This window comes from Gymnoscopelus braueri, assembly GCF_963280865.1.
Source record: "Gymnoscopelus braueri genome assembly, chromosome: 14".
In the NCBI taxonomy this organism is placed as follows: domain Eukaryota; kingdom Metazoa; phylum Chordata; class Actinopteri; order Myctophiformes; family Myctophidae; genus Gymnoscopelus; species Gymnoscopelus braueri.
The window spans coordinates 44,101,663-44,126,014 of record NC_137619.1 but is presented as its reverse complement, the minus strand read 5'-3'; the positions used below and the strand labels follow the sequence as shown (position 1 = coordinate 44,126,014).

Below are 24,352 nucleotides of genomic sequence, written 5' to 3'. Positions count from 1 at the left end.
TGAGTTTGACTCGGTTCCACAGATAAATATATATATAAAAAATATATATATTCAAAGATTTGCACACATTTTCACGATTTTTCAGATCTACAAGCTCGTAGCGCGGCCCTCGGTGCAACGCTATGAGCTTGTATATCTGCTATTTTTTTAATAGCCAATGAAATCTAATAAATGACACAGATGCGTTCCCGGATTGAATGGATTAAGCTAAATCATCTGGGGAGGTCCCGCCCCCCAGTTTGGGAACCACTGTTGTAGAGGTAAAGAGCCAAATAGGAGGAGACTGACCGTATGCTCTCCCTCTCGGCCACAATCTTGTCCCTCTCCTGGAAGGCCCAGTCCCGTCGACACTTGGCCACCTCGGCCTCCTGCGTCGCCTCCTTCAGCTCCTGAGACATGGCCTCGTACTGCTTCCTCAGCACTTCGATCTCCTTGTTGGCACGCTCAATGTCCAGTGTGGCCGAGTCTTGTTTCTGGAGTACGCGTGGATTAAAGCAAAAATAAAATCTCAAGATAAACATTTTTTATGGTCCTATTATGTGAATTAAGAAAGGAAGAAAGGAAAAAAGATTTGCACACATTTTCAAGATTTTTCAATAAATAGCAGATCTACAAGCTCGTAGCGCGGCAAAGTATCAAATATGGATAAAGGGGTTCAAATGGTTGTGACGATTTATTAACTAATTTTGCTGGGGACCCCCAGGTATCCCCCCCAAGGACCCCTGGGGTTCCCCGGACCCCACTTTGAGAACCAATGTCAATTATGTCTTTTGCTTAAATTACACTTCACATAAGGTTCTACACTACAGTGTACCCGTCCTTTATGAGACAATAAGTTCGCAACTTAGGTTTATACCATATATCACTACACCATTTTTCTTTATACCTGGAAAACATTGCACTTCCAATTTCATGAACATCACATGGAATTGGAAAATAAAAAACGAATCATTAGAATAAAATAAAGATGTCAATTCATTTGTCCGGGGGTGAGCAAATCTAAATATCAGTTAAAAATCTTTTTTTGACTAGTCTCTGGTCAGATAAGAATATTTTAGAGTCAAAATTATTTCTCAAATAAGATACACAATAGATATAAAATAAATACAATATTTGAAAATGTTAAACCAACTACATAGTGTAGTTTGTTGTTCTTAACGTTCAAATATTATATACTGTATATTTAAACTACAACTTGAACCTTGGGGTGTTCCATTACAAACGACAGTATTACAAAAAGGATGTGTCAATAAATAATGTATGTAGTTGATCCATATTTCTGTTCCTGTTTCTGTTATTGTTGCAAACTCATTGCATAACCTCTGTGAGAGCGCCATCTAGTGGGCTGGTTAAGAGGTGTGAGGAGCTTGCCGTTGGCCGAGGGCCTAGATCTGCATTAGGGACGCTGCGCTCGTTATAATCCAACGACTGACAGCTTATCGGATCCGCAAAGCTCTTTATCATGTGTCTAAACACTGACTTATTGCTGTGTCACATATACAAAGGTTTGGACTGAGGAAGAGACTTTTCATTCCCATAACAGCAACAGTGGTCATGGGCTGTAGGGGTTGGGTGGTGAGGTTATTTTAAAATATCCACTGCAGATGGCACAAAGGAATTCTTGTAACCCTTCTTTTTGGTTAATAAGCCGCCTGCCTGATGGTAATAGCTGAAGTGATGGGTGAAGAGGGTGGGTAGAGTCATTGTAAACCTGAATTGCCTTTTTGGTTACGGAGCGGTTGCATCGTTTCTCTCTCTTTCCACATCCCCACTACCACTGTCCAACAGATTTGTTGTATGTCCTGAAGTTGTAGATTGTTTGTCTCTAATGATCTTAGCCTGGTTGACTACCTGGGTGAGCTAGTTCCTATCCCTAACCGAGAGGTTCCCATACCAGGAGACCATGTTAAAATTATTATTATGGCCAAAATAATTGGCGCCAATAGCAGAGTGGTTAAGGCACATACTGTACCACATACTGCAAGCTGTGATGCCAGACAGCGAGCCCCGGGTTCGATTCCCAAGCCCGATGGAGACCGTTGCACGCTGCACGTCACTCACCCAAATCTCACTCCCCGTTTCTTGGCTCTCTTCACTGTGGACTATCAATAAAGGCAGAAAACCTCCCAAAAAATAAAAACGCCACTTGTGTTAAGCACTTGCACCCCAGCATGGTGTTGGTGGCAGTGTTAACACATTGTGTGCCAAAACCGTAAATATACGTTTTTTTTCCACAAGGGGGGGGGGGGGGGGCTAGCGCAGCCCTGGAATCACCCATGAACACTCTAAGAAGTAAGGGACAGATGGATCACCGTGCCAAAAAATCTGGCTCCCATCCGCTTCCATTCCTTTGACATTGCATGTCCTTGCAAAAAACCTCTATCTCCGTCAACTTAAATTTGTAATCGTGACAGCCCTAGTACCTGTCTGGCCTGGTAGTACTCTCGGAGCAGCTGGTCCCTCTGGACGATGGCCTCGGTCCGCTCCTTGCGGGCCACGTCCCTCTCCTGGCGGACCGTCTCCACGTCCTTGCAGGCCTGGCTCAGCTCCTTCTGGGCCTCGGCCTTGTCCTTCACCTCGTGGCAGTACTTCTCCAGCAGCTCGTTCCTCTCGCAGATGGCCCGGTCGCGGTCCACCAGCGACGAGTTCAACTCCTGCAACAGGGATCCATTTTTTTTTGTTGTTGAACGATTGATTGATTGAATACTTTAGTAGTCAGACATTTTACCAGTGGTGGGAAAAGTACTCAAATGTTTTACTTAAGTAAAAGTATCAATACTGCAATGTAAAAAGTACTCCGTTACAAGTAAAAGTCCGGAATTCAAAATTGACTTGAGTAAAAGTACAAAAGTATTGGTATCAAAATGTACTTTAAGTACAAAAGTAAAAGTACTCATTAGGCAGAATGTCCTACTTCAGGTTTTCAAATGTATAAAAATCTTTAGAAAATAGCAGATCTTCAAGCTCAGAATGCGTTGCATCGCGACGCATTGTGAGCTTGTAGATCAGCTATTTTCAAATGGTCAAAATATATATAGGGCTGAAGTGGAGTAGAAGTAAAAGTATTGGAAATACTCAAGTAAAGTACAAATACCTCAAAATTGTACTTAAGTACAGTACTTTAGTAAATGTACTTTCCACCACTGCATTTAACCCATTAAGACCTGAGGCCGATTCGACAAATGCCTTCTAAAATAAGTAGTTCTCACACTTTCAAGATTTTTCAAAAATGTTCAAAAATAGCAGATGTACAAGCTTGTATATATCTGCTAGCTTGTATAACTGCACCTTTTTTCTATATCTGCTGTATATCTGCTATATCTACTATTTAGTCCAACCTCATTATATTGTAACGCCCAGGAATTGATTCTTGATTCAGGGGCAGGACGAGTTATCTAACACAATGGTTCTGAAAGGGGGTCCTTGATCGATCGCTGTGAACGAAATGGACCCTCAATCTAGAGGTCTGTAGTGTACCAATGGATCCATTTGGTTCCATTTTCTCTCAGAGCTATGGGAGTCTGTGGCCTAATACTTACCGAAAACTGGGTGTCTTGAAATTAAAAAGTCTGCGTGTGTGTGTGTGCATGTGTGTTGGGAGGAAGGGAGAGGGGGGGGGGGGGGTTGATGACAGCTACGGGAAGTGATCCAACACATTATGTGTGACTACCGGATACTTTTAATGTGCTCTTCAAAGACGCATTTATTTTTTTAGGGCTATTATGAGCAAGTCTATTTTTGTGCGGCTGGTTGACTGGATCAGGACGTCCTGTGATCTACTAACACATCACCAGTACATCACACAGGCTGATTCAGGAGCTGATGAACTGACAAGCCCTGTCAGAAGCTTCAGACAGCCGTGTCTAAGCGCCGTCTGTCCCAGGGGGGACGTTTCGTTTGGAGTTGACAAAAACGGACAGGTATGAACAGACGGAACGGAGGCTGAAATTGGATGCTGTTGTGTTGTTGCTGCTTGGGGGAAACTGTAATTAATATGCACTGAAATTACCTGAAGTGTGTCACTATATCTCTAAAAATACAGTCAGTTGTTTTTGTAATTTTGTTTATCAAAGACTTAACCCATGAAGACCTGGAACGCATCTGTGTCATTTCTTTTTTGAGCTAAAAAGCATTATTTTACACTTTGGCTATTCAAAAATAGCAGATATACAAGCTTGTAGATCTGCTATTTTTGAAAAATCTTGAACATATGTGCAAATCTTTGAATATATATATTCTTTTAAAGCTAACATCCCTGGAACAAAACATTTTGAGATGGGGGTCCGCGGCCAAATACATATAATTTTGGGGGTCCTTCACATGAAAAAGGTTTGTTCCAGGGACCCCTAGAAGCAAAGATTTGAGTTAAAAATGTACTTTCAAAAAATGTATATATTCAAAGATTTGCACACATGAGCTTGTAGATCTGTTATTTTTGAATAGCCCAAAGAAATAAAAATCAATGACACACAGACACGTTCCCGGTCTTAATGGGTTAAGTTACCAATAGAGTCGCACCCGAATAATTGAGTCAATGCTAAGTCGACACAATAACATATAATAACACTGGACGTAGCTCCGTATTTTCATACCTGTCGGAGCGCCTCCATCTCCTCGCTGGCCACCACCTTCTCAGAGGAGGTGTTCTTCAGCCTGGCCTCGGCCGCCTCCAGCTCCGTCTGCAGCTTGTCCAGCTCCTTGATCACCTGGTCCCTCTCGCTCATGATGAGTCGATACTCGTTGAACACAGAGTCTCTCTCCTCCTTGTACTGCTCACAGTCCTTGGCCGCCTTCAGCTGGAAGTTCTTGTAGCGCGTCACCTCCGCCTGGACGCAGGGATGTCGCCATCGTGTAAGTAAGTAAGCACGTACAGTACGCGACCAAGTAAAAAAACAGTCCATTTGGTTCCACTTGTGCACTCTCAGAGCTACCAGTAATTTAGCAGTAATTTACCCCCCCTGGAAGCCCCTCAAGTGTCCCCGCACCCCACTTTGAGAAAACCGGTAAGAGCGACAATGACCCAATAATCTAAATAAATAATGTACTAAGGCAAAAACAAGCCATATACTTGATAATAATAATAATAACTAGAAAGTACTGTTCCTGAAGAAACAGTGTGGGATCGCTAAGAATGTTGATAGTATCACACTAGAAAGTACTGTTCCTGATTAATTCTGTCTTACCTATTTATATTACATATTGTGATGTCACGTGAAGCTTGACCAATCCGAAAACGGGCGGAATAATAATAATAACTAGAAAGTACTGTTCCTGAAGAAACAGTGTGGGATCGCTAAGGATGAATATTGATAGTATCACACTAGAAAGTACTGTTCCTGATTAATTCTGTCTTACCTATTTATATTACATATTGTGATGTCACGTGAAGCTTGACCAATCCAAAAACGGGCGGAATAATAATAATAATAACTAGAAAATGTGCTCCTCGGAGCACAAGTCTCCGCCAGCAGACCCGTGCTATTTTAATCAAATGAAAAAACACACGCACGGACGGGTGATTTGTACTGGAAGGTACTGTTCCAATCAAGACTGATTGATCCTGTCTTACCTCATAAATGGCTTTTTGAAGTGACACACCTATTTATAGGATTTTATTTCGTCATGCGTCCCTCTAGCCAATCAAAAGCATTGGTGTCAACATATTGTCACGTGTCACGTGGAGCTTGAACAATGTTAGCTTGGCTAGGGGGGAGGGGAACACACAGCGGGACGAAGCGAAAACATACTCTCCGCCTCCGGCGGAGACAATAACTAATGAAGATAACATTAGTGTGATCGCTGAAGCGTGATCGCTGAAGCGATCCCACAACTAGTGAAGATAACATTAGTGTGATCGCTGAAGCGATCCCACAACTAGTGAAGATAACATTAGTGTGATCGCTAAAGCGATCCCAAAATGAAGATAACATTAGTGTGATCGCTAAAGCGATCCCACAATAATAATAATAATAATAACTTTCAAAAGGTTTCTAAGATAGCGGAAGTAGCCTACTATTTCCGCTATTCTTCAACCGATTAATTCATACAGACGAATTGAAACGATTATTGCAGTCCAGCCTATGGTCCCGCACCAATGGTTGCTTTTGCTTGGTAGGACAAAAATCCTCTCTTTCCATCCACTTCCATTGTAAAAAAAGAAAGAAAAAAAAAAGAGCATGTCGGGTGCAGTGTAGTGACTGGGCATGAGAGGATATTTCTCACATTTCTTGCAAATTCTTGCATAAAAACCCAGAAGGAGGCGGAACAAAGTAGAGGGAGCCTGGTTGGTCAGGGACCAATCAGAAGGCTGACAAAGGCTCCATCATGTCACACCCTTTTGACCTCCAACTTCATTGGCTGCGGTTACATGGACAGGTAATACAGTATACCACTTATATTCGGAATGACTGCTCATTCAGAATAAAAATGCTCATGTAAACACCTCAATTGGAATAGAATATTCCATTGCGGTCTGATCTTAACACTTTATTCGGGACGCTCCTCTCCGTTTGGAATACATGCATTATTTTGCACAAGTCCGCGCTTAGTAGTGCTGTCAGAATTGGCCAAAAATGACCTATCAAATCTCATTTTTGTAATATTTTTAATATAAAATATTGTATGCAGTAAAACTTTAATTCAAAGACTGCATAAGTCTATTTATGTCTCTGTATGCGTCGGCCACGGTTGGTGCCGAGAAGCACTCGCTCCTGCGGGATAAAATTAATGATTCATATTCTATAGCGTCATTTAATAAGCCCAGACTTGTCCAGGAGAACGGACGCTCCGAGGATCTGAGCCTGTGATGGTGGAACAATCTGAGCCTGTCCTTGACATGAAACGGGAACTTATAATCAAAAGAATCTATTCAGTCAGATGAAACGTTTTTTGTTTAAATAAAATTAAGGTAGCCTATATGAGAAATGTGACAAGTACTAGGCTAGCCTAAGTTTTACCGTGTCTGGTACCAATACAAAAAAAGGAACTGGTCTGAACTTGTAGATTTGCTACTTTCGCATTAAAACGGCGATAACAAAGGAACGCGGGCTCACACCGCATACAACGCTGCCTGGCAGGAGTAGGTGCGTTTTTTCCCGGCCTGCCTACGGCCGACAAACCTCCGCCGAGGAGGCATAAGGGGGCTATTGCCTCCTCCCCATGCCCACCAGGGGAAGCCCCGCCCGGGGTAGTGGAGCCGGCGGCCCCTGGTCCATGCCCAGGTGTAGGCGGGAACCACTTTGCGCATGTCCGAAGTTAAATTCCAAATGAATGCTTTGGGTCATGTAAACGTAGAATACTTTTATTCAGGTTCCATGTGAACAGTTGGGTATGAATCTCTGTTCGGAATGAGTTCATTCTGAATGAATAAATATTATCCATGTAACCGCAGCCAGTGTGAGCTTGGAGGTCCATTCAGCTGTTCTTATCAATGATAACGATAATGTTATAACATCATTACAATGATAATGATAACAAAACCTCCTAACTCCACTTTTTGTTTTGTTTTTTCATTTTCTGAAAAATGAACACCTTGGAGTTAGCTGGTTTCTGCCCGACAGCAAAGATATATAAGTATAAACATATCAACTAATTTTCCGCCATGGACGCATAAAGTCGTTCTATTAAATAGCGCACTTGCCCGCCAAGACACATAAAGTCGTTCTATTAAAAAAAATTGGCACGCTGTTTTAGGCACCGTAACACAGCTCTGTGATGATCCATCGTCACTCAGAGAAGAAGTATGTGGATGTGACATTAATCCAAAAAACGTCACTTCCATCCGGCCTGCCTATGGGATTTTCAGAAAAACAGCTGTAACTCAGTTGCTGTTTTTTTGCATTGAAAACCACCGTTTTCAGCGGGCCACAGCCCCAAAATGGCGGATCGCGGTTGGAATGTTGTCGTTCCTATGGATACACAGATCCCTCCGCCTACAGAGGCGTCAATTGGGTATGGCAGGGTATGGCAGCTGCCATACCCTGGCTCCAGGAAAAAAAATATATATATATATATATATTATAATATTTTTATTTTTTTTAAATAAAAAATAAATCCATGAATGTCTCTGTCTATCTGCGTTGATTATTCTGTTATTAAATTTCAGTAAAATAACTACCAATGCAAAATGATTGCTTTCACAGGGTATTTCATTCTTCACAACTGCTTGTATCTCCCCTATTCTCCCCTATCTTGTCAAATGGTATATTCCCAGGCCCAGCCTGGGAATCCCAGGTTCAACACAGGTGCAATGCATTATTGTTAATTAGCAAGCAGCAGAGGCGCGTTTTTTCAATAGCAGACAGGCTGTTTTATTTATTTGAACTTTACTGAACAGTGAGTTAAAATGAAAAGGAAGCAGACCTCTCTGCATGCATTTTTTGGTAAAAAGACTGACACAGCAACCCCCGCAGCAGACAAGTCGTGCGGCCGAAAAAGGGCCCCCCAATTTTTTTCCGAAAAAGTAGTTAGCCCTGCCATAAAAGTAGTTAGCCCTGCCATACCCTAGCTTTTACTGAACTGACGCCACTGTCCGCCTACACACAGGGACTATTGTTTTTGTTTTTTTGGAACATCTTTGAAACGGCGTTTCAAAGATCATCGGATGAAGGTAATTACGCTGGATAATTACGCTGGATAACAAACGATGTTTAATACCTTGGCGGGTGAAGTGTTAAATTATGTAAGTTATTTGTCATATCTGCCCTGTGCACCTTTTGTTTCCGAAGCCTAAAAGCCAGACAGAAATGTAATTACTATTCATAATGTTCCAAAGTTCAACGACGGAAACGCAATTAATTGTTGTTAATTGCAATTATTTGAGCGACAATTAATCGCCGAGTCAAGAAGCAAAGAAAAAGTGAAGAAAAATAAAAAATCATTGCATCAGGTAACACTGTACCTGGAGGCGTTCCATCTCTCTCTGCAGCTCCTTGTTCTGGGCAGACGACTTGTTTAGCTCCTGCTGCACCGAGTCGAACCTGGGGAGCGGAAGGAAGGCAGCGGTGTAAAGGAAACTAAAAGTACTACATTTGTACAAACGGTACACTGAGCTAGAGATCCGTAAGGGTCCATTAGGAACCCCCTCAAGTAACCCAGGGGGTCCCTGGACCTCATTCTGAGAACCACTAAAATTAAATGTATGCAATACTGTATGTATTGATTGAATTTGTGTTTATCAAAATGAAGGCCAAAATTATAAATATACAGTATATATTGTTTTTGATATATAGAAATGATTAAAGGGAACGGTTAAGGAATTGGACCGGACCATTAAGAGGGAACCGGACCGTTAACCCATTCAAACCCGGGAAAGCATCTGTGCCATTTTAGATTTTTCCGTTGGCTATTCAAAAACAGCAGATATACAAGCTCACAGCCCCGTCACTTCGTGCCACGCTGCGAGCTTGTACATCTGCTATTTTTGGAGAACAAAGAAAGAAAAATCTTGAAAGTGTGAGAACTGCTGATTTTAGAAGGCATTTGTCGAATCGGCCTCAGGTCTTAACACATCGACCGCCAGAGGTTAATCTCATAATGTACTCACCAGTGCCAAGGTGTTTTTGTTGTTTTTTTGTTTTTTTCATGTCGCCATAGATCTTGTTAAAATCCTTAAGATTGAGCTCTACACGGTCTGTTTACATCCGCGAGATCTCCCTGTATCTCCCAGTGAAGATCGCGTGTCAAACGGGGCATCCATGTTTGAGTTAGAGCGGATTACGTTAAACAGTGAAATGCGAGGAGAAAAAACTACAGGAAGAGAATTGAGTTTCAGTTTCGTCTGTAGAATGGGAGCGGGCGTGATCGTCAAAACCGGATCCCAAATAATTCTATTTCCGGTCATCAAACCGGAAACGGAAGTGGATCAAAAAAAATCCGAAAGTGCACCCGGACCGCGCATGCGCGAAAAGACCGCAGCCCGTAGGGCTACGGTCTCGGCGCTTAACAGTTGGATTTAACGGACCGTAGGACCACGTTCTTGGCGGTTAATGTGTTAATGGGAACCGGAATCGTTTTAAAATCCTAAAGGATCCGAACCCCAAGGTATCACTCACCTCCTCAGGGAGGTGGAGTACTGCTGCTGGTAGTGGATGGCCGAGTCGCGCTGCTTGAGCAGCGCGTCCATCTGCATCTGCAGCCGCCGGTTGTCGTCTTCTGCCTGCTCCAGGCGACTCAGGTCCGTGTTGTGGGTGGCCACCTTCACAATCACAAGCAACAATCCACTTTAATTGTCACAGCAGCACAGGTTCACACAGGTGCGGAGGAAGTGGACACAAGCAGCAAAGCACGGATTCAAGCAAAAATGAAATGAATTAATATGAATTAAAATAACACTGATGACAATGCTGTCAAACAAGTCTATGAAGCCATCTATGAAATCTGTGAAAAAGTTTAATCTCCGACATAATTCTATACAATACAATATGTACATCTCTCTCTCGGCTAAGGGGTCCTTGGCCTGGAAAACGTTGAAGACCCCTGGTTCAGAACATTAGTGTCAACTCCATGAAACCCCAGGCTGATTTAGTAGTTTGTTTTCCAGTTCAGGCAAAGAAAAAACTACAGCAGATTAAAACCATGGCAGTCTAGTAAGAAACACAGCTGCACCAAACAAATGAGTGTGTTAGATTGTCATCATACTGTAGGTGTGTCCCGTGCCAAGGTCATGCCAATGTGCAAGCGTTGGCATGCATTATTAATTCGATTAGCTGCAGCTGTGTTGCTCACATCACGGCGTACTATACGGTCAGTGTTATGTCGTTTTAAACCCGTTTTAAAACTACAAAATCAGCCTAGGGTTTCATGCCCCTTTAACCCATTCAATCCGGGGAAGCATCCGTGTCATTTTAGATTTTCTTTGGCTATTGAAAAATAGCAGATCTACAAGCTCATAGCGCTATGAGCTTGTAGATGTGCTATTTTTGAAAAATCGTGAACATTGTGCAAATCTTTGAATATATATTTTTTTAAAGCGAACATTTGTAAAATATGTTGTTCCAGGGACCTCCAGAAGCAAAGCTTTAAAAATATATATATATTCAAACATTTGCACACTCGGTGCCGTGCTATGGGCTTGTAGATCTGCAATTTTTGAATAGCCAAAGTATAAAATAATGGTTATTAGCCAACATCTAAAATGAGTGACACAGATTCGTTCCCGGATTGAATGGGTTAAGGTGCAAGTTCACTAGACCAGTGATTCTCAAACCTTTTTCCATTTCAAGAACCAAACAGACCCGTTAAAGGTCCATTTGGTTCCACTTGTGCACTCTCAAAGCTACCAGTAATTTAGCAGTAATCAACCCCCCCCCCCCCCTGGAGGCCCCTCAAGGGCCCCTGGGGGTCCCCACAGCCCACTCTGAGAAGCACTGCACTACAACAAGAGTTGAAGGGTAGAAGTGTGGCGGCCACCTTCTCGCTGTAGCGCTTGCTGAGCGCGTCGTAGTCCTTCTTCACCACCTCCAGCTTGTCCATGGCCGTGTCGTACAGATTGTTCAGCACCTCTGACGAGCCCCGCTCCCTCATCACCTGTCAAAGGGGCGTGGTTAATCGGTTAATCGAGGAAACCTCTTATCTCCATATTTTTACTTTTTGCTGTTTTTTTTTTCTTCATAAATGAACGCCCTTACTTGATCGTACTGCAGCGTCACACCAAAGCATGAAAAGTAGCTGATCCACAAGCTAAAAAACAAGGCGCGAAGCGTCGCATTTTGAGCTCGTAGATCTGCTACGTTTTGGACATGTGAGGTTTCTACCCGACAGAGACGATATAAAAAAGTAAAATTTTAATCTTGAAAGTATTTTTTTATACAATAGGGCTTAGGTCATTTGTGTTGATTTGTTGATAGAACTATATCATTAAAAAATGTATGCTATTAATCAAAAAAGTTATCTCTCTCTCTCACACACACACACACACACACACACACACACACACACACACACACACACACACACACACACACACACACACACACACACACACACACACACACACACACACACACACACACACACACACACACACACACACACACACACACACACTTTTCTTTTGCAGCAGCTAAGCAACAGATGGCATCGGTGGACAAACACAGTGTCACCTGGTGGTACTCATGCAGTGCAATAGAATCCAGCACCGGTCTCAATTATGCTATTGTTTCCTTTTGTTTTTAAAGGTAGGGAAAGTGATTTTCTTTGGTTACAATAAGTGCTAAATGGCTCTATATTGTGATAGTAATCATTGCTATAGAATGTTTGTTCAGTAACAGGAGTTTCCATGTCTCTCCAGCTCAGAAAACAGAAACAGAAAATAAATGCGACGCGTTTTGAGCTTGTAGATCTGCCATTTTTGAATGCTACTTGCTACTTTTGTGTGACATAGAACAGGCCCGACAGTATATGCAATGTGGCCCTCTGGAGTGAGTGTGGCAATATAGTGGCCCTTTCCATCATCAGAGTTGCCCACCCCTGGCCTACATTGTACTACAGTATGTTAAATATATACAGAGGAGACACGCTCTACTGGATAACTGATAGGTAGTTAACTGAAGCTCTACTGGATAACTGATAGGTAGTTAACTGAAGGATTTAGGGGTACAACAGTTACTGAATTAATCAATTATAAAAAACTAATTCATAATCGATAATTTAATAAAGTAATCTATTTTGGGTTTCAAAAGATTGCAAAGCTATTGCAAAAAGATTTAATACATAAATTCACGACGCATCGCATTGTAGATCTGCAATTTTTTACAATAAAATGCTCAAAATAGGGATGACACAGGGATGAAATGGGATGCCATGCAGGTTTTGTGCCAAGTTTGTACCTCCAAACACACCTAACCCTGTAATCACGCCTAACACAAAGTCTACAATGTTGATGAATACTGAAGCAGCACACTGTATTCCACTGGATAACTGATAGGTAGTTACCTGAAGGGTTGTCCCAACTTGTTCAAACATTAAATCATTATAATACTACTACCACCAGCACCAATAATAGCTATACTGTAGCAGTGTTCCTTGTCAGTCCCTAATATGAAGGTATTTGTATTTACAACCAGAAGTACCAAAAATGGCCAGTAAGTGGCACTGTGTATGGGTGCAGTTTTGGTAGTAAAGGTACATGTCATTATCCCAGATTAGCTCATTCTGTTAGTCAAGGTACACTAAACAGTCATGAAAACACATACAAATATACACAGTATCCAGCACCCCTGAGGGGGTATACGTGCGCGTGTGCGTCAGGGGGATGTAGGGGGGCTCATTCCATCACCCTGACACACACACCCATGAATGCACCCACTCACACATACTGTAGACATATACTGTGCATTCCCAGGCACCCTCGCTCTAGCTGCAGCATACACACGCACACGCACACACACACACACACACCCCACAGGGCACTTTCCATCACCCTTGGCTCCAGCATATGCCAACCCACATGAATTTCACAATATGACGACACTACATTTCCCCGAGGGAATCAATAAAGGTAGGTAGGTAGGTCTGTCTGTCTGGTATCTACACGATCATTTAACCCTTTAAGACCTGGAACGCATCCGTGTCATTTTTAGATTTCTTTAGGCTATTCAAAAATAGCAGATCTACAAGCTCATAGCGCGGCTTGTAGATCTGCTATTTTTGAAAACGTGAAAATTTTTGCAGATCTTTGAATGTATATATATTTTAAAGCGATTTTCTTTTACTCAAATCTATGCTTCTGGGGGGTCCCTGGAACAACATATTTTGAGATGGTGGTCCGCGGTCAAATATATAATTTTGGGGTCCTTGACATGAAAAGGTTTGAAAACCACTGATATTATAGCAACATGCGTTTTTTCTTAGGATTTTTCTTAGGATTTAGAAGACATTTGTAGAATCCCTAGAAGCAAAGATTTGAGTTAAAAATGTTTGCTTAAAAAAAAATCCATGATTTTAAAAAAAAATAGCAGATCTACAAGCTTGTAGCGCGGAGCTACGAGCTTGTACATCTGCTATTTTTGAATAGCCCAAAGAAATCTAAAATGACACAACATGCGTTCCAGGTCTTAAAGGGTTAAAAACACAGGGAAATACGTGTGTGTGTGTGTGTGTGTGTGTGTGTGTGTGTGTGTGTGTGTGTGTGTGTGTGTGTGTGTGTGTGTGTGTGTGTGTGCGCAGTGGGCTACACGGACATTGTAATGTCATTGAGGATGCACTCAGCCTCACTCACAATGACGTCTTTGCACAGCTGAGCAGCTGACCTCTGCTCACAGCCAATGATCCAACTCACCATCCTGATGATGTGCAGCATACCCTACAGTATCTTGGCGTTGGTTGCGCACTGCGTATTGAACTGACCTTCTTGCTTTGCTTTTTCTGAAAACATTTATACATCGTTGCTGTCAGGTGGAAACCTTGTATGTCCAAAACAGCTACTTTTAACGTAACACATTAAAACCAGGAACCGTGCAACCGTGTCATTTTAGATTTTAGCGGCGTTGGCTATTCAAAAAAACGGCAGATATACAAGCTCACAACGTGTCACTTCGTGTCGCGCTGCAAGCTTGTAAATCTGCTATTTTTTTACATTTTGGAAAAATCGTGAAAGTGTTTTTTAACACATAATCTCTTCTGGGGGTCCCTGGCACAAAGCCTTTTCAGATGGGCGGGGCCAAATATTTATTAATTTGGGGGGTCCTTGGCATGAAAAGGTTTGAGAACTTAGGCATTTGTAGAATCGGCCTCAGGTCTTAATGGGTTAAGGAGATGGTAAAAATTACCCGTGTTCCAGTGTCAATGTTTATAAAACCCACAGAAATGTACCTGCATGTAGCTGCTTCATGTGCCAGGGCTGAGGGCTGGGGGGGGGGGGGGGGCAGGGGATTGATTGATTACTTTATTAAACATGTTTGATAATAGTACGGCAGTGCAGTCATAAGATCTCTGCTAAATGGATGACACAAAAAGCAGAATCAAACCATTGTGTAGCCAACAGGTCTTAATCTTTTGAAACTTATAAAAAACGCGCAATTCATTTTTTAAATATTTTTCATTCTTTATTATTATTATTCTCCTCTCCTGTGGATCACAAGGTTCTCGGTTCGATTCCCGGGCACCGCCATCTCAGCGTGTGAGTAGCGAAGACGTGCGGTTAAAGGGATTCTAGGTAACTTGAAGTCTAAATTTTAAAAATGTTTATATATTTTGCATTTTCCCCCTCTATCAGCCACTATATAATGATGCTGGGGTGTTTTCCTGCATTGAAACACAGTCCTCTTTCTGAAATCCGTATTTTCCCTACTATTTATGTTTTGACATCCGGGTATCCGGGACGTATATGAAATGATGTGCATGTGCGCGTGTCCGTGCGCGTCCATGTGCACACCTAACCCTAACCCCAGCGAAGGTTGGCCAATCAGGTGGCGAGTTCGAGTGAAACCGAATGGAACCGAGTACAGCCGACTAAAAATGGAACGGGTGGCCATTTTTTCTGTCAGCTGTTTTTGGTTTTGGTTTTAAAACTTTAAAACGCTCTCAAACTTATTTTTTGAGGCACGGAATTTACTTTTAAGATATCGTTTGGATAGAATTTAGTTGTTTAACAATTAATCATGACAGAGCCTATTTAAAAATAAAAATTCAGAGAACCGGCAGGGGCGGGCAGTGACACGTATGTATCCGAATAAAGCAACCTATTTTCGGCATAGCCCCTTCAAAAGTCCCCTTGCGTCATATAGAGCGTCGCAGTTCCCGCCCACTTCCTGTTTTTTTTGGTGCCGGAAGAAAAAACTCAATGCATTTTTCCATTGACATTTCCAAAAATATTTATATCTATTAATTTAAGCCTCGAATCAAGCCATCATGACATGACATGAATCATGACCATAAACGTTTGATTCTGTGATTTTTTTTTTGTTGAAAACGGCAAAACAAAGGGTATTTATTAAATATAGTATATCATATAATTAAATATAAAATTAAAAAAAATCACAGAAAAAAACGTTTTATGGTCATGATTCATGTCATCTCGTGATGGCTTGATTCGAGGCTTAAATTAATAGATATAAATATTTTTGGAAATGTCAATGGAAAAATGCATTGAGTTTTTTCTTCCGGCACCAAAAAAAACAGGAAGTGGGCGGGAACTGCGACGCTCTATTGGCTGGTGGTGGGGAAAACGAGCTGCTGATTGGCTGAAGGGGAACGAACTGCTGATTGGCTGAAGGGGTTGTCAGTCAACGGTACTAATCCAGCCCAGATCTGTTTAACAGTTTTTCTCTTTTTTTGATCTAGAACCCCTTTAAGTAGTGGGAGCTGATGGCAGGTGTTGTTTGCAGTCCATCTCCCAGGCGTGTAGCGCACTGAAACGGGGGATAGACATCCGAGATCTCAGCTGATACCGACAATACGTCTCTCCGACCTACTACTAATAGTTTATAGTGATATATCGGGCTGGACAGATGGGGGGGATGTTGGCCTACGGACAGACAGCACGGTTGACAGCATGTGAGGAGGAATTCAGCGTGTGGTTTATGGAGCTCCCTTGCCGATATAGAGGGTGTGTTGGAGCAATGATGGAGCTGGGTTTGACCCCACGGCAACGTCGAAGCAGTCAACAATGCAGAGCGTGACACAGTGCGTCCGTGCATGCCTGCTGTGTTCCCATGGGAAGTGGTGTGAGATGACCAGTGGTGGAAGAAGTACTCAAGTGTTTTATCAATACTGCAATGTAGAAGTACTCTGTTACAAGGAAAAGTCCGGAATTCAAAATGTACTTGAGTAAAAGTGCAAAAGTATTGGTATCAAAATGTACTTAAAGGACCAAAAGTAAAAGTACTAAAATATTTGAAAATATACAAGCTCACAGCGCGTCGCATTGTGAGCTTGTAGATCTGCTATTTTCAAATAGCCTAGGTATAAAATAGGGCTAAAGTGGTTAATGTACGTTTTATAATGTAATAATTTATATCTGCAAAGTAACTAGTAACTCAATTTACAACATTTGCCTCTGAGATGTAGTGGAGTAGAAGTAAAAGTATAGACAATTGGAAATACTCCAGTAAAGTAAAAGTACCTCAAAACTGCACTTAAGTACAGTACTTAAAAAAACTTAAATGTACTTAGTTACTTTACACCACTGGAGATGACCCAGCATGGCAGCACACACTGCTGCAGGTCACACAGTACTCTGGGAGATACTTGTCATTGGTAGTGGTCAGTGTCTTTTTGAATGAAATTCCATTTAGTTTCAGTTACATTTTAGTCATCTGAAATGTTTTAGTCTAGTTTTAGTTGACGACATTATCATAAGATTTGAGTCAACTAAATCTACAGTTGATTTAGCCCACTGAGACCTGAAGCCGATTCTACATGTCTCCTAAATCCCAACAGTTTTCTGAAAAACATATGTTTCTATATCAGTGGTGCTCAATCTTTTTCATGTCAAGGACCCCCAAAATTATATGTATTTGGCTGCGGACCCCCATCAAAATATCTTGTTCCAGGGACCCCCCAGAAGCAAAGATTTGAGTTAAAAATGTTCGCTTTAAAAATATATATATTCAAAGATTTGCACACATTTTCACGAATTTTCAAAAATAGCAGATCTACAAGCTCATAGCGCCGTACTCGGTGCCGCGCTATGAGCTTGTATATCTGCTATTTTTTAATAGCTCAAAGTGTAAAATAATGCTTTTTAGCTCAAATCTAAAAATGACACAGTTCCAGGTCTTAATGGGTTAGTCGACTAAGGTTTATGTTGGCAGGCCTTGATGGCGTCGTAATGCCTAATTTATACTTGGCTGTGTGCCGAAAGTAGCCGATCTACAAGCTCACAACGTCACGCAGGCGCGTTGTGAGCTTGTAGATCATCTATTTCCAGAAGCATAAAATGACTTGTCTTAGGTTCTACTGGATCTCTTGTCCACTAGCCCTCCCAAAAATAATTGTCAACTCTTTATTTTATTATTTTTGATGAAATTAGTCAGCATAGCTTCGTTTTTTTATTTCGATTTTGTCAGTAGAAAAAAGGTAGTCTGCAAACATTTTTCGTCATAGTTTTTTAGTCGACAAAATTAACACTGTTACTGTAGTAGCTGTAGTATTGTCCGAAAATAGCCAATCTACAAGAGTTGTGAGCTTGTAGATTAGCTATTTTCGGAAGCATAAAATGACTCTAACGGTGCGTTTTAACAGCGGGCGATCAGGATAGTATTTTCCGGAAGTGCATTATATGTCTATGAGAGCCGGCGACTACTGGCGATAGGGCGAAGTGGGCGGGGGGGGCGATGAAAGATGGATTTTCTTTATCTTTTGGACGATGTCGCCGGCGATCGCCCGAGAGTCGCCCGCTGTTAAAACGTACTGTTAGTCCTACTGGATCTCTTGTCCACTAGTCCTCCCTAGCATTTTAGTCGACTCTACTCTTTACTTTGTAGTAGTATATTTAGTCATAATTTTAGTCATCATAGCTTTTTTTTTTTTTTTTTGGTCAGTGGAAAAAAAGGTAGTCGACGATCATTTTTCATCATTTTTTTTTACCAGGTTGCAACCTGGTCTACATCTACACTCGCTAGTCGTGACATTTGCAGCACTTTTTCCTCATTGGCTGGTCCTATAGCCAATGAGGGCTCAATGTCCTCTCAGAATATGTATGTAACTGTATGTATCTCTATGGTCTGTGGCGCTGTTCCTCATTTGGCCTTTCGACGTTGCCATGTTTAGTGAGAGAAATAAGCAACCAGGTCTAGGAAAACAAGCCCAAAAGAAGCAACTCACTTTCTCGTCACAAAAAAAAAAAAACATGCCGCAACCTGGTATAATATGACATATCTTGTTTTTTTGTCGACAAAATGAACAACAAAGTGTTGTTGTTGTTGTTGTGGCTGCACCTGTTGTTGCTGCAGCCGCAGGTCCTGCACCTCCTTCTGCTCCTCGCCGTGGAGGCGCTGCAGCTCCTGGCAGCTCTGCTGCAGGAGGTTCTGCTGCAGCAGCAGCTGCCCGTTGTCCCTCCTCGCCACCTCCAGCTCCTCCTTGAGCTGAGACTGTTCGCTCAGCACGCGACTGTGCAGCATGCTGCATGGGGAGAGAGAGAGAGAGAGAGAGAGAGAAAGAGAGAGAGAGAGAGAGTAAGCCTATAGGTCACTATTATCCAGTGGTGGAAGAAGTACTCATATATTTTACTTAAGTAGAGGTAGCAATACCACAATATAAAAATGCTCTGTTATAAGTAAAAGGCTTGTAGATCGGCTATTTTCAAATAGCCTAGGTATAAAATAGGGCTAAAGTGGTTAATGTATGTTTTATAATATAATAATTTATATCTGCAAAGTAACAAGTAACTACAGTTTTCAAATAATTGTAGTGATAATAAAAATACCTCAACATTGTGCTTAAAGGTAGGGTAAGTGATATTTTTTGGTTAAAACAAAAAGTATTTTGTTAAAAGGTAAAATACTATATTCTGATAGTAATCATTGCTATAGAGTGTTTTTTCAGTAACAGGAGTCTCCCTGTCTCTCCAGCTCTTTAATAAACAGAAAATACATTTTTCAGTAGGTGTCAAAATCTCAGCCAATCAGGAGAAAGTACCCATTTTTAAGCTTAATTTGTATAGTGTTCCAGTTCCAATTTTGTCTGCTCATTTCTTAGTGTCATCACTTCCAATTTCACTTGTTTAATCTGTATCCTGATTGAGTTCTCTGTCCTGATTGGATAAAATTGGAAATGAAACTGAAACCGAAACGAAAATGCATTTTCTGTTTAATAAAGAGGTGGAGAGACAAGGAGACTCCTTTTACTGAACAAACACTCTATAGCAATGAGTACTATCAGAATATAGAGCTATTTAACACTTATTTTAACCAAAGCAAATCACTTACCCTACCTTTAAGTACAGTACTTGAGTAAATGTACTTAGTTACTTTACACCACTGCTATTATCCAATTGAGACCCGAGGCCGATTCTACAAATGCCCTCTAAATCAGCAGTTCTCAAACGCATAAAAAAATTATTCAACATTTTTCAAACACTTTCAAGAATCTTAAAAAAAAGAAATGTATTACGTAATAACCCATTAAAACCGGGAAACCATCCGTGGCAAAAATAGCAGATGTACAAGCTCGCAGAACAGCACGAAGTGACACACTGTGAGCTTGTATATCTGCTATTTTTTTACACAGATAATTACATAATAATCGCAACTATTTTACATAATCGCAATTATTTTACATAACCGTCATGATCATTTCCGTGTCACGAAAAGGTTCACACATTTTGAAACATTTCCAAAAAAAATGTGTAAATAGCCAATCTACAAGCTCAGCCATTCCCACTATTTTGGAACAAATTTTTTTGTATAAATATTAAATATGGCGTGTTTTGGCCATAATACTTTATTTATTCATATATCTCGGTCATTGTCAGTCATTTCTTTGTGTATTTAAGTTTTTGTCATATCTGCCCTGTGCAACTAGGTACTTTTTAGGGTTAGGGTTGCAATTCAGGAAAAGACACAGGTTGGGGTTATGGTTAGGACTAGGCATGTACAGGTTAGGTTTAGGGGTTATGGTTAGGACTAGGCATGTACAGGTTAGGTTTGGGGGTAGGTTATGACTAGGCATGTACAGGTTAGGTTTAGGGGTTATGGTTAGGACTAGGCATGTACAGGTTAGGTTTGGGGTTAGGTTATGGTTAGGACTAGGCATGTACAGGTTAGGTTTAGGGGTTATGGTTAGGACTAGGCATGTACAGGTTAGGTTTGGGGTTATGGTTAGGACTAGGCATGTACAGGTTAGGTTTGGGGTTAGGTTATGGTTAGGACTAGGCATGTACAGGTTAGGTTTAGGGGTTATGGTTAGGACTAGGCATGTACAGGTTAGGTTTAGGGGTTATGGTTAGGACTAGGCATGTACAGGTTAGGTGTGGAGTTAGGTTATGGTTAGGACTAGGCATGTACAGGTTAGGTTTAGGGGTTATGGTCAGGACTAGGCATGTACAGGTTAGGTTTGGGGTTGGGTTATGGTTAGGACTAGGCATGTACAGGTTAGGTTTAGGTAAGGTTATTATGGTTAGGACTAGGCATACAGGTTAGGTTTAGGGGTTACGGTAGCAGTTAACACTCGGGTGTCTAAGCAGTCAACCTGACCGATTTTGAAGTCGATTATATTTGCTCATGAAGCTCTCAGAAGGTTCCCCTTCCATGACTTTTCCTAAATATTCTATTAAAATAATCTCTTTTTTTTCTCCATCTGAAACGTTTTCTAAATATGAAATTAGGCACCATCATACCATGCCTGACGTTATTTTCCAGCATAATTGACCGCTCTCACCCTTTCTCCCCCAGCCAGAGAGGTCTTCACACCTCCAGTCCACCTGGAGACCATCACTGTTCCAAGTTAATGGAATCATTTGCATTTCACTGTCAGCTAAGAACCTGGCAAAGCTATTTCTCCCCTCTAAATAAAAATGACAACTGTGTTAATAATAATAAATTCCAACCCGAACCCATAAATCTAATCTCTTTGTTGTATTTCGTCTGAGCAATGTGCACTGCTGCAAATAACCCAGGCTGCATGCGTGCGTATTTGACTCAAAACGAAGTCGGACACTACAGTTACCCGACGTTTGAATCATGAGCTCTAACCTTTGATTGCCTTTCAACAAAACTATATTTGATAGACAGAAGTATCACCAACATGTTCCTGATTATAGAGAATGTGAAATTATTGTGATTCATTTTTTATTTCATGTGCAATGGCCCGGACCAACTCCCGACATTTCCTTGGAGTGAGAATGCGTTGCCATTCCAAATAAAAATGACATGAAATAACTCCAACACAAACCCATAAACCTAACCTCTAAATGTTGTGCCAGTCAAAAGTAAAAAACATTGCTGACCGTCCAAGGTAAACTTTGTGCAGCGTTGCGGACAACGACACTCTCTCTCTCTCTCTCAGACACGACGAATGCAGTAAATCCTCAGTGTTCATGACTCCAAGTAATAGTCTGTGACGTATGCGAAAGTGGCTTTCAGGCCAATGGAATTGCAGGAAAAAACTCAATTTGATCTGAAGTCCGTCTGTGTAGTAGTTGACCTCACTGCCGTCATGCGAGTGTTAACACATTGACTGCCAGAGTTTTTTCAAAAAGTCTGTAGCCTCTGCCAGGGTTTTGACCGATTTTGGTACCTTTTCGCATAGCCACAGAATATTTTTCTCCAGTATGATTGATCCCAGATAATTTCTAATCACAGATGAGATTCAGGTGTGGTTTCACAAATGTCAACGAGGTCAATTTGACCTTGTTGTCATGTGTTGTTTGATGTTTGAAAATAGCTCAAAACCAGTAGTTTCAAACCAAAAAACATTGTGAATTGTTTGTCCGTTTCAATTTTAACATTGAAGTGGATGGAGCAGCAAATCTTTGGGAATTGTTATCTCCTTATTCGTTTGGAATATCGAAAAGGTGTCAATCTTAAATAATTAGAGAATCTTTTTAGAATTATTATTATTTATTATTATTATTATTATTATTATTTTAGGACGTTTTTAAACGTCTTTGGCAGGCAATAGCTGAAGGCCCTTTGGCAGTTAAGCAGTTAAAGCCTGATTAATACTTAGAAAAAACTATGTGGTGCCACGTGTGAAGCGTGTACAGTTTTCGGCTTCAGCGTTAAGGTTAAAATTGTAATAATTTGTAAAGGTGGCATAAAAAGAATTGCCATTCTGAAATGTTGATGTCCTCACAAGTACAGTAATATAAACGTGTGTACGTGTGTGTGTGTGCGCGCGCACGCACACACACGTATCCCCCGTAGCGCATGCAGAAACATGCAAGCTGGTGCCAAACATGTCGTACAGTGAGCAGGAGCTTTTGATCATGTTGAGTAAACATAAGGGCTCATCTTATTCAGGGCGGTACCAAGTGAGGTGTAAGAAAATGCTGAAAGTGAAACCAATTTCGCAACAGATTTCAGTTAGTTTCATTATTTAAGAAGCGGCGGGTACGGAGGCTCGCCGCCACCGAAAGTCGATGAACGGTAGTGCAAACAGAGAGGAGGAAACCATAATCCATTGAGTTCGATTGCTTTTCCTGGACAGCATGGCTTGTTACACATGCAATCCAGGGCTTGTTGAAGGATAATCCCCCCACCCTCCATCTCACACTGCCTTCCTTTTTGTCTATACCTGGGACAGGGGCCAAGTAGAAATATACAGCAGTGCTTCCCAAACAAAGGGGTCATGGACAAATTTGTATGGGTTGGTTGGTTGGTAGGGTACAGTAGGTAGGTAGGTAGGTAGGTAGGTACTGTAGGTATATATATATATTTTACTGTGTTACTATTCCTCCCAAAAAATAACAAATAGTGAAAATAGCCAATCTACAAGTTCCCACAATGCGTCACTTTGTGTCATATTTTTGGTCTCGAGCTGAATTGTTCGAGATTTTTTTTATTTTTTTATTAGTTTTTCTTAGGACCAAACGCCACATTAAGGAGAACAGGCTTACTGTGATACGGGTTGTGAAAGCTAAAGACTACAGATTAAAGCCAAAGACTTTAAATCCATATAACTGCATTACATGACTAGCAGTGATGCACTTCAATAGGCTCTGTGCATAACTGTGGTCCAGGAGTATCCTGGCATAGTACCCGTTTCTTCTTCATTTTCCCATAGCTAGGATTTTTTTACCGGTGAACACATGTCGTCTCTGTCGGGTGGAAACCACATTTTGTCCAAAACTGTTACTTTTCAGGATTCAAATTCAAAAGTAGCAAAAGTAGCAGATCTACAAGCTCGAAATTGTGGATCAGCTACTTTTGATGCTTTTGTATGACGCTGTAGTATGATCAAATAGGGCGTACATTTATGAAAAAACACAAACAGAATATGGAGATAAGAGTTTTCTGCCTGACAGCGATGATATGACGGTGCCATGTGTGTCTCCGGTTCAAATCCAACGCCGACACCAATCAAACAAAGCCATGGAAAAATGAACCGCAACAGGAAACAGACAGGAATGCCGCCACCTTCTGGAAACCCGGGACTAACAGTTAATGCCCAACCTTTTCTCGTGGTATTTACGAGCAACTAACAAAAATCTAATGAACGCTTTAGCTCCAAGTCTGTGTACTAAAGGCGATTTGATCTCATAAATGCATCCCTTCCCCAGGTTTTAATGCCATGCATGCATGTCTTTGTATGTAATGGCAATTCTCTTTTATTGCTGTAATGGGCTCTGGCTCCGAGGGATACTTTTCCAATTAGGTTAATTGCAACACCAAGCCATTAGTTTTGCCCATGTTGTAGTAAGCCGATACATAAAAAGACAATTATTCCTCAGATAAAAAAGCAGCAGGTGTAA

The 24,352-nt window shown here is 41.3% G+C and overlaps 1 protein-coding gene across 1 annotated transcript in view; it reads right to left on the bottom strand.

The window, feature by feature from the left end:
- The window catches only part of dlg5a (discs, large homolog 5a), a 131,554-nt gene that overhangs the window by 58,246 nt on the left and 48,956 nt on the right, over window positions 1-24,352 (bottom strand). The window contains exons 5-11 of the mRNA XM_080450030.1: window positions 18,879-19,062; window positions 11,410-11,526; window positions 10,053-10,195; window positions 8,900-8,978; window positions 4,593-4,826; window positions 2,424-2,654; window positions 289-473 (exon numbers count right to left, since the gene is read on the bottom strand). Coding sequence (XP_080306156.1) covers window positions 289-473; window positions 2,424-2,654; window positions 4,593-4,826; window positions 8,900-8,978; window positions 10,053-10,195; window positions 11,410-11,526; window positions 18,879-19,062 — 1,173 coding nt within the window. The remainder of the gene's footprint in view (window positions 1-288; window positions 474-2,423; window positions 2,655-4,592; window positions 4,827-8,899; window positions 8,979-10,052; window positions 10,196-11,409; window positions 11,527-18,878; window positions 19,063-24,352) is intronic.